The following is a 10,342-nucleotide window of genomic DNA, read 5'->3' on the forward strand; positions in this document are numbered from 1 at the left end:
TAATCTAAGTTGATAGGCACAAGAAAATCCCAACACTGCAAAACATGTTCATATAAACTAATTTCAGAAATAGAATTCACTTAAAAATGCAACTAAACCAACTAAAAATATTACAACTACCATACGATACCAACACGATATATAACTATACCAGCAAGGTATACAATTCTACTGACTAATTTCCGGAAACTATAAATGACTATTACATAACAGATAGGAATAAAGAGAAAAAGTAAAAAGGTATGCAGCTATAAAGTATTTTTAAGATACTGTACGATACTACTTTATTAAAGGAAAAACAAATAGCGAAGACAACCGAAAAAAGATCCAGAAGCATATAATAGTATATAGCTATACTAACAGGGTAAATAGTTATACGGTGTTGTTCCAACAACCGTCTATAAGTATAAAAACTATCACATAACACACATACACTATGTCTATAGGAACAAGGGAATCTCAACAATGCAAAACATGATTATATAAATTATTTAAGAAATAGAATTCACTTAAAATTAACACAACTGACTATAACTATAATATAATACAAAAGCATAACAGGAAATCAAAAAATAACAATGTACTATACATTCAAAATCTCACATATCATAATTGTAAGAAAATTACCTTCTTGGGTGCACCAATTTTTTTCTTATTTAACTGAGAATCATCGCTACAATCAACATCTACTGGTTGAGTCTCTGTTGTAGGCACGGATTCACGTCGGCTTCCCCCTAACTCAGAATCCTCAACAACTTTACCTTTTCCCTTATTAGTCACAGGAACACCTCCTATGACTGGTTCGGAATTTGTGTCGGGTAATGACTAGTAGGGAGTTTCATCGACTGATGAAGCATTAATATTATTGCCTTTTCCACCCTCTAATTCTACATTTTCAGTTGTGTTTTCAACATGACTACTGCTAGGGTTACGACTAAATAGAGACTGAGAATCAGAAAATAAGGAAAAACTAGGACCAGACATGGCTGAGGCAACGGATTCAACAGGTACTTGTCTTGAAGAATGATATTGTCCACGGCGACACCATCTACGCGCACAATGCTTCCGACCCATAGAGAAAACAACAACCCATAAATATTGATTCACAAAAGTACAAAGAAAAACACAAAAATCCTATTGATTTTGAAAACCCACTTTCACTAAAATGTACTTTCAGAAGAAAAAATTTCACCCAAAAATAGGTACTAGACGAAGAGATAGAAAGGAATCGGAAGAAAAAATTAAAATCACGAATGTGGGTAAAATTTGCGTTTTCATGTGTTGGCTATGGAGATTTGAAAACTGTTCTCTTTAGAATAGTGTTAACCGTTAAAGGACGAAGACGGAAGCTTGGGCCGGATGAAATAGGTGGGCTGGTCTTTAGTCTAGTGTAAAGAACGAAGATAAGGCTGACAATGGGTAACTTGGGCCGCGTGATGGGGGGCCGGGTAAATAAATTGGGCCGACTGGGCAGGAAGAGTAAATTGTTGGAATTTTTACACCCTATAGAAAACCTTAGTACCCTATTTATTTTAAATAAATACCATTTTAAAATATTACATCCTATAGATACCTTTTATACTTTATAGCCAAATATCTAATTATAGTTACATCCTACATTTAAGGCACCATATATGCTAAATAATATTTTTCTCTCACCTTTTTAGTCTTTTCTCTCACATAATCACCGTAAAATTGACTAACCACGTTCTCTCTCTCTCTCTCTCTCTCTCTCTCTCTCTCTCTCTCTCTCTTTTTGCATACACTTTACTCTTTCTCCCTCAACCCACGATTCATACCTCTTCTCCCACCCAAATTCTCTAGTTCTCCTCCATTATCACTCCATTACAATCGCTTAGGGTAAGTTTAATTCGTTGATTTTGATAGACGAAGAGCAATTGGTTCAACTGTAGCAGCTCGATTCTGCATGGCAGTGGTCGTCGAAGTAGGGTTCACAGCTTTTGCGTAATTCATGGCTTCGTTTGTGGGATTTGAGGGCTGGGGATTGTTTGTAGTTGTTGTAGGAGGTTGGACAGATGTGTTAGGGGGCTGACCAGCCGGAATTAATGGCTGGCCGCCGGCCGGCGAAGCCATAAGGCTGTTTCTCTCTCTAGATCGCCCAAATCGCCTATTTGTATTCAGTTGTATTCGAATGTATATTTCAGCTGTATTCACATGTATTCAGCAACATTCATTTATATATTTTAGATGTATTAAAAAGTTATGCGTATTCTCTTGTATTCAGTTTTAATCAGTTGTATTTAACTATTTTATTCAGCAGTAGTTAGTTGTATTCAAGTGTTTTATACAACTGTATTCAGTTGTGGTTAGTTATATTCAATTATTTTATTCAGCAGAAGTTAGTTGTATTTTGTTGCATTCAAGAGTTTTATTCAGCTGTATTCAGTTGTATTTTGTTGTATTCAAGTGTTTTATTCAGATGAATTAAGTTGTATTTTGTTGTATTCAACTGTATACAATTCTACTCAACTGTATTATTCATATGTATTTCTCTTTATTCAGCTATAATCTTTATTATGTATCTTTCAAATACAGATTAATGAGGGATCGTTTTAGTTCGTTGAGTTAAATTAGGAGAATATCATGTGATTTGATTTTCTTCCGTTTTTAACCAGTTTAACCTTCCAGATTTTGCGCAGATACATTACTGTATTTAACGTTAATGCCGCTTGAATACAGCTAAATACATGTCAAACTTAGCTGGAATTACACTTTTTATGCCTATTTTTTTGGTTGTATTAATGAATACAACAGCTTAAATACATGAAATACATTGTATAAAAACATAAAAGGTATCTATAACACATAATATAGCAAAGGGTATCTATAAATGGTTAATTAGACCTAAAAGATGGTGCTTTATGAAAAATTCTCTAAATTGTTTGGATATGGGTATTAAAAGGTAAATAATTTGGGCTTAATAGGTATAAAGTGAGATTTTCCCAATAAACAAACGAATTGGGCTAACTTTAGATGGATCAAAACAAGTTGAGTTCTGACTGAACATCTCTAAAGTTTGCTTAGGTTAATTGAGTTAAGCAATTATCATTGCCGATATTCTTTTCTATTTGTTTGTTTATCTTTTAAAATTTATTTAATTACCAAACTAAGTAATTTTTTCTCTTCGTAGAGTGTGTGTTAGAGGAACAAAAATAAAAGCCAAACTCTAGATGGATGAATTGGATTTTTGCGCAATCTGACCTATCGATATATGTATTCTCAGCTAATCACCCCCAACTATGCCTTATAAAAAGGACTCTGCGGACGTTGCAAATATAACCCGAGTATTACGCCCAGGGTCGATCCACAGAGAGTTAACCTATCAACCACTATCTTCAGACCCACTAATTCTTCAGAACCAGCTTCCCAAATATTCATATCTCAGTTGAGTGTTCTTTAACAACTAGCTTGCAAGTAACTAAGTAGCTGTAAACTAAATTAATAAGGTTGTAAACAATTATGAGGAAAAGCTAAGGCAATGATTTCCCCTATTGATGGAATCCCTTCTGTTTATGCTCATACAAATTTACCAACACATCTCTATCAATCATGAACGCTAATCTTACCGCAAATCTCTCCCGAGTACTCACAGTAATTTACTATTGCCCTCTCCCGAGATACACTAGCTTAATTTATTTAGCACGATTCACTTTAGATTACACCCAAGGCTTCGTTATCCCTAATCCCGCCTTTAAACCCGCAATTATAGATTCCTCTAATAATCTAGGAGTGATGTTGTTCAACAATACCCTAAATATGCACTCTTTTCCAAGTTATGCACACTAAATAGGCACAGCTAATTGAGGATCCTGTCGATTAACTATAACGAACACGAAGTTGAACAAATAGAGATTAAACTAGCAATTTGTATTCACATAAACAAGAAGTTCATCACCCTAAAAACCTTAGACAAGGAATTTAGCTACTCATGGCTATGGGAAAATAAACTAAGATTGAATTCATCATAAAAATCAAAAGAAAAGAAGAAAGATGGTTGGAGTATTCTCTCACAATGGTTTTTCCTGCTAAGAAACCTTAAAAATCAATACATGCCTCTCTTGGGCGAAGTCTAATGTTTTAAATAGGGTTTAGGTCTAAAAATCCGTATTTGACACTTTGACCCCTGAAGTTTTCGCGCCTGCCGCGGTCGCGGTAGAACCGCGGCCAAACACCCTCGCGGAATCCCTGAAGTTCTGCAGCTGCTTTCCACCGCGGTTCTGCCGCGATCGCGGTGGAACCGCGGTGGACCCAGTGCTCTGAATCTTCGGCCTGTTTTGCATGGTTCACTTGGGAAATTTCACAGTTGGCCTCTTTTTCATCAATTTTGACTCCTAAAACTGCTNAGCTTATTCATCAAGTGAGGACAGACTTGTAAGTTAAGTTCAAAATGAAGGACTTGGGAGAATTAAAGTTCTTTATGGAAATTGAGTTCTCTAGATCTAAAGAAGGAATTCGTATGAATCAGAGGAAATATGCTCTTGAGTTAGTGTCTGAGCTGGGATTGGCTAGTGGAAGGCCTGTTGCTACACCTCTTGAGTTCAATCATAAACTTACCTCAGTAGCATTTGATGAATTCATGAACAAAGGGGAAACCTCTACAAATGTACAACTTGAGGACCCATGGAGCTATCAAAGACTGGTGGGCAGACTGCTGTACTTGACAATGACAAGGCCAGACATTGCCTCTGTTGTTCAAGTACTGAGCCAACACATGCATGCTCCTAAGCAGTCACATATGGAAGTAGCTGTACGAGTGGTCAAGTATATCAAGGGAACTGCAGGATTGGGACTGTTTATGCCAGCAAAAGGTAACAAGGAACTACTTGCCTACTGTGATTCAGACTGGGGTTCATATGTGGAAAAAAGGAAGTCTATTACTGGTTATATAGTTAAGTTTGGTGAAGCTTTAATCTCTTGGAAATCCAAGAAGCAAAGCATAGTTTCTAGGAGCTCTGCTGAATCAGAATTCAGGAGCATGGCAGCTACTGTTGCTGAAGTCACTTGGCTAGTTGGTTTGTTTGGAGAGCTAGGAGTTGCAGTGAACAATCCTGTGCAGTTGCTCTGTGATAGCAAAGCTGCTATACAGATTGCAACACATCCCATATTTCATGAAAAGACAAAACACTTTGACATTGATTGTCATTTTGTAAGGGAGAAAATTCAGAGTGGTCAAATTCAGACTCAACACATTAGGACTAAGGAACAACCAGCTGACTTACTTACCAAGAGTTTATACAAACCACAACATGAGTATTTGATTAGCAAGCTGGGAATGAAGAACCTCTTCCATCCCTCAGTTTGAGGGGGAGTGTTGAGAAGAATGCATAGTGTAGAGGTTAATTAGGAAGTTAGAAGTTAGTCAGTGGGCCAAATGTACAGCTGTCAACAACTAATATATTGTTAGATAGTTAGTGGTTAAGTGATGTATGTATATATATACACATGTACAGTGTAGGCAGAAATAGATTCGATATTTTCCAAATTCTGCTCTATTACTTTCTTCTTCCTTCCTCTGTTCTCTCTGTTCCTTCAATGGCTATGCCACTCTTAACAATATTGAGAATACATTTATTAGCAATTCATAAATAATAATCTTTTCATTATTAATTATCGGATAAACAATTCTCCCAATCCATTAAAATTTTCGTATAAACAATTCCTCCATTATAATTTCCGTATAACTAGAATGTGACCATACTACCCATGAAAGAAGTGCTCGATTTAAAAATTATTCGACATGTTACATATTAAATACTTTTTTGGAATTTTTACACCCTATAGAAAACCTTAGTACCCTATTTATTTTAAATAAATACCATTTTAAAATATTATATCTTATAGATACCTTTTATACTTTATAGCCAAATATCTAATTATAGTTACATCCTACATTTAAGGCACAATATATTCTAAATAATATTTTTCTCTCTCCTTTTTAGTCTTTTCTCTCACATAATCACCGTAAAATTGACTAACCACGTTCTCTCTCTCTCTTTTTGCATACACTTTACTCTTTCTCCCTCAACCCACGATTCATACCTCTTCTCCCACCCAAATTCTCTAGTTCTCCTCCATTATCACTCCATTACAATCGCTTAGGGTAAGTTTAATTCGTTGATTTTGATAGACGAAGAGCAATTGGTTCAACTGTAGCAGCTCGATTCTGCATGGCAGTGGTCGTCGAAGTAGGGTTCACAGCTTTTGCGTAATCCATGGCTTCGTTTGTGGGATTTGAGGGCTGGTGATTGTTTGTAGTTGTTGTAGGAGGTTGGGCAGATGTGTTAAGGGGCTGACCAGCCAGAATTAATGGCTGGCCGCCGGCCGGCGAAGCCATAAGGCTGTTTCTCTCTCTAGATCGCCCAAATCGCCTATTTGTATTCAGTTGTATTCGAATGTATATTTCAGCTGTATTCACATGTATTCAGCAGCATTCATTTACATATTTTAGATGTATTAAAAAGTTATGTTGTATTTAACTATTTTATTCAGCAGTAGTTAGTTGTATTCAAGTGTTTTATACAACTGTATTTAGTTGTATTCAGTTGTAGTTAGTTATATTCAACTATTTTATTCAGCAGAAGTTAGTTGTATTTTGTTGCATTCAAGAGTTTTATTCAGCTGTATTCAGTTGTATTTTGTTGTATTCAAGTATTTTATTCAGATGAATTAAGTTGTATTTTATTGTATTCAACTGTATACAGTTCTACTCAACTGTATTATTCATATGTATTTCTCTTTATTCAGCTATAATCTTTATTATGTATCTTTCAAATACAGATTAATGAGGGATCGTTTTAGTTCGTTGAGTTAAATTAGGAGAATATCAAGTGATTTGATTTCCTTCCCTTTTTAACCAGTTTAACCTTCCAGATTTTGCGCAGATACGTTACTGTATTTAGCGTTAATGCCGCTTGAATACAGCTAAATACATGTCAAACTTAGCTGGAATTTCACTTTTTACGCCTATTTTTTTGGTTGTATTAATGAATACAACAGCTTAAATACATGAAATACATTGTATAAAAATATAAAAGGTATCTATAACACATAATATAACAAAGGTTATCTATAAATGGCTAATTAAACCTAAAAGATGGTGCTTTATGAAAAATTACACATATGCATTCTCTGAAATTGTTTGTCATCCTAAAAGCCTAAAGAAACACTACGCCCAACCATTACACCTAAAAATCTTAACCTCTTAAAGCATCACAATTTCACAAGGAGAGTCAATTCATCGCCGACAATTCCCTTTCATTCTCTAAAATAATGATACCAACTTGACTGCATAAAACAATTTGTATGGCTAGTTTAAGGGAATATATCTAAGAAACCAAGGACGGTGGTACTCTTGTTTTCTATATGTTTGTTGGTTTCCCTTTACTTTTTCTTTTAATTGCTAATTGACCACATGACTACGTGAATAATCCTTATGTCACACATGGCCATTTTTAGTACAAATTTAGCATATGAAAGATCTCTTTTACCAAACTAACGGCGCGCACTATCAACGGTACATATTCTTTCACAAATCATTTCATCGCTCAAATATTTGATAATGTATTGGTCAAAATCTGCCCAAAAATATTCGATACAAAGTGGTATTACCAAAAGTGTTTGGGCCAAGATCGACTAGTAACCGATAGGATTCAATGTCGGGTAGTCAATTATGGCCGAGATCAAGTATCAGAAGGGATAGTAAAGGCTAGTTTAGCAGCAGGATCTTTAATGTTGAATATTCTCTGTGTTTGTACTTTTAGGGTTAATTGGAGACATGTCCCTTATAAATGGAAAGAGAGATAAGGTGAAAGACATGTAATATTCTCTGATAAGAACATTCTTTGAAAAGTAGACTTTCTCTCTAGATATAATACAAACATTACCTTTCTAAAGAGATTGATTGTCTATTATTCCACACAGTATTTGTCTATCACCCATCATTGTCAGAAGGAGGAATCATCCACCTCATTCTATATTGGGTTAATCATTCTCCTTATTTACTCTAGTGCCATTTATTGTTATTTATTGCTTGACATTCCCTCCTCATTAATAGTCTTAAAATATTAAATGCACATTGTATTTAATCTTCTTTTAACGCTGCTCTACATTATTCATATTAATCGATTGTAGATCTAAAGTTATTATCATTAACTAGGTTTAATTCCTCGTTATATAAATTTAATTAGCTTACCAAAGACTTTTTTTTTTTTGGTCAAACAGATAGGATAGTCGATTTGCGTGTAATCTGATCTAGATATCAATGTTATAAAAACACTAATAGGTTTTTTTACAGTTGAAATTTTAACAAAAAAAATATTGTTTAAAATAAAGAATTATAAGATGAATACAATAATGGAAGGGATGTTTATAGATTGTCTGCTAGAAAGAAACCTAAGAGTCATAATTTAATATAATTGACACCAAAGACTGCACCCCACAGCCACTAAGTATCAATCAAAACCCTCCTCTTGGACCATACAAGTTGCTCTCAAGTGATTATACCTAAGAATTATAGATCTTCTCCTATACTTTCCCCTTCCTATATATATATATATATATATATATATATATATATATATATATATATATATATATACTTTCACATTTATAAAAAATAAATAGCTATGGAGAATCTTAGATGACATATGCTCATTTCTCATCACCTTCCTAAGAATTTTTATGAACGTGATGCCATACACATAAATCCTTCTCAAAGAAAACCATATAATAACTCCCTTCTCATCATGTCCATGCATATCTCTTCTTGCATCAAGATCCAAAGGCTAAACTACTTAGAATTATTTCACTACTAAGTTGATCAAATACAAGATTCTTGATTTACTTATCATAGGTGTATCAAATATATGGGGTTGAGTACTAATTTGGTTTCTTTAGATGATCAAGGGCTTGATAATTGGAGCCAGAATTCTCTACCAGAGCTACCAGAACCACCGTCGATAAGGCGGCAGCCGACACCAAAACCGGAGCCATTGAAGTGTCCGAGGTGTGGCTCAATCAATACCAAGTTTTGTTACTACAACAATTACAACAAATCACAGCCTCGCCATTATTGTAAAGGTTGTAAAAGACATTGGACAGAAGGTGGTACTCTTCGTAACGTTCCCGTAGGCGGTGGCCGAAAAAACAAGCGGTTGAGGCCGACTGATCCCGTTGATCATATAACTAGGATGGAACGTGTCACATTAGAGGTGAACGATCAGAGGTGTCCTCTAATCAGCACGACCGTGCCAACTTCTACCATAAGGGGAAATATTACTACTTTGGATGAAGAGAAAAAAGAATCTGATATTTTCTATCCAACACTACCATTTGATCATACAATTAGCAATTTTTCCAAGAAACCTTTCAATGGAAATTACAATGACATATTTTCAGGTCTGAAGTTAGATGGAAATACACATTTTTCTTTCTCTTTTGATACTGTTCCATGTTCTCTTAGTACTCAAACTTCAAATATTTGCAATGAATACATGGGAAAATTTGATAGTACAGTGGAGGAGTCAACCATAACCACAGTCAAGCCAATTACAAGCAACACTGATCTCCTTTCTCAGCCATGGCAAATTCCAGAAACAAGCAATAATGTTACTGAAAATATGTCAAGTTATTGGAATTGGAACGAAATCGACACGTTGAGTACAGCTGATCTCAATATAGCATGGGATGATTTAGAGATCAAACCATAAGGGAATAAAGAGAAATGAAATGTCGATTTTATTAGAAGATTTTGTCTATTAATCAGTTCAAGGATTTGCTTTAGTATGTAAATTTCATGCTTGCTATTATTGTTCAAGTCTTGATAATTACTAGTAACTTGACCTTGGTTTTTCACAAAAATGTATATTCCCATATCATCTCTTTATCTATGTAACCGTCGAATTTCTGAAACTGACTTTTTTTCTATAAGGTTTTAACTTATAGACACTTAAATTTACCTAATTTTCCAGCTTGCTAACTCCACTTTTTTATGAAGTTACATATAATCTTTTCTAGTGATTCATAGTGCACAAATTTGTGTATACTGTTGGTATACAAAAGTTAAACTTTCGTTTAATAATAAGCTTCATGCTATAATGTTCAGTTTCCATTCTCTATCTTTGTCAATTCAATGAGCAAACAAGCACAGAAGGTTGTGTATGATTTCTTTTCGCCATGGATTCTTGATAGCAAAAGGTGAGAATTTTGACAGGTAAACGTAGAAGAGATTAGGGGTGGCAAACGGGTGGGTCATATCGAATATTTGCGGGTTGAAATTGGGTAATGCAAAAGCGGACAAATTATCCAACCCGACCCATATTTA

The 10,342-nt window shown here is 34.8% G+C and overlaps 2 protein-coding genes across 2 annotated transcripts; both read left to right on the plus strand.

Annotated features, from left to right (window-relative positions):
* On the plus strand, positions 4,409 to 5,323 carry LOC109233556 (uncharacterized mitochondrial protein AtMg00810-like). The gene has a single exon (XM_019399442.1). The coding sequence runs from the start codon at positions 4,409 to 4,411 to the stop codon at positions 5,321 to 5,323; it is 915 nt and encodes a 304-aa protein (XP_019254987.1).
* On the plus strand, positions 8,614 to 9,953 carry LOC109233822 (dof zinc finger protein DOF2.2-like). The gene has a single exon (XM_019399682.1). It carries the CDS (start codon positions 8,886 to 8,888, stop codon positions 9,726 to 9,728), a length of 843 nt encoding a protein of 280 aa, XP_019255227.1. The 5' UTR covers positions 8,614 to 8,885; the 3' UTR covers positions 9,729 to 9,953.

This window comes from Nicotiana attenuata, chromosome 10 (genome assembly GCF_001879085.1).
Source record: "Nicotiana attenuata strain UT chromosome 10, NIATTr2, whole genome shotgun sequence".
NCBI classification, from domain to species: domain Eukaryota; kingdom Viridiplantae; phylum Streptophyta; class Magnoliopsida; order Solanales; family Solanaceae; genus Nicotiana; species Nicotiana attenuata.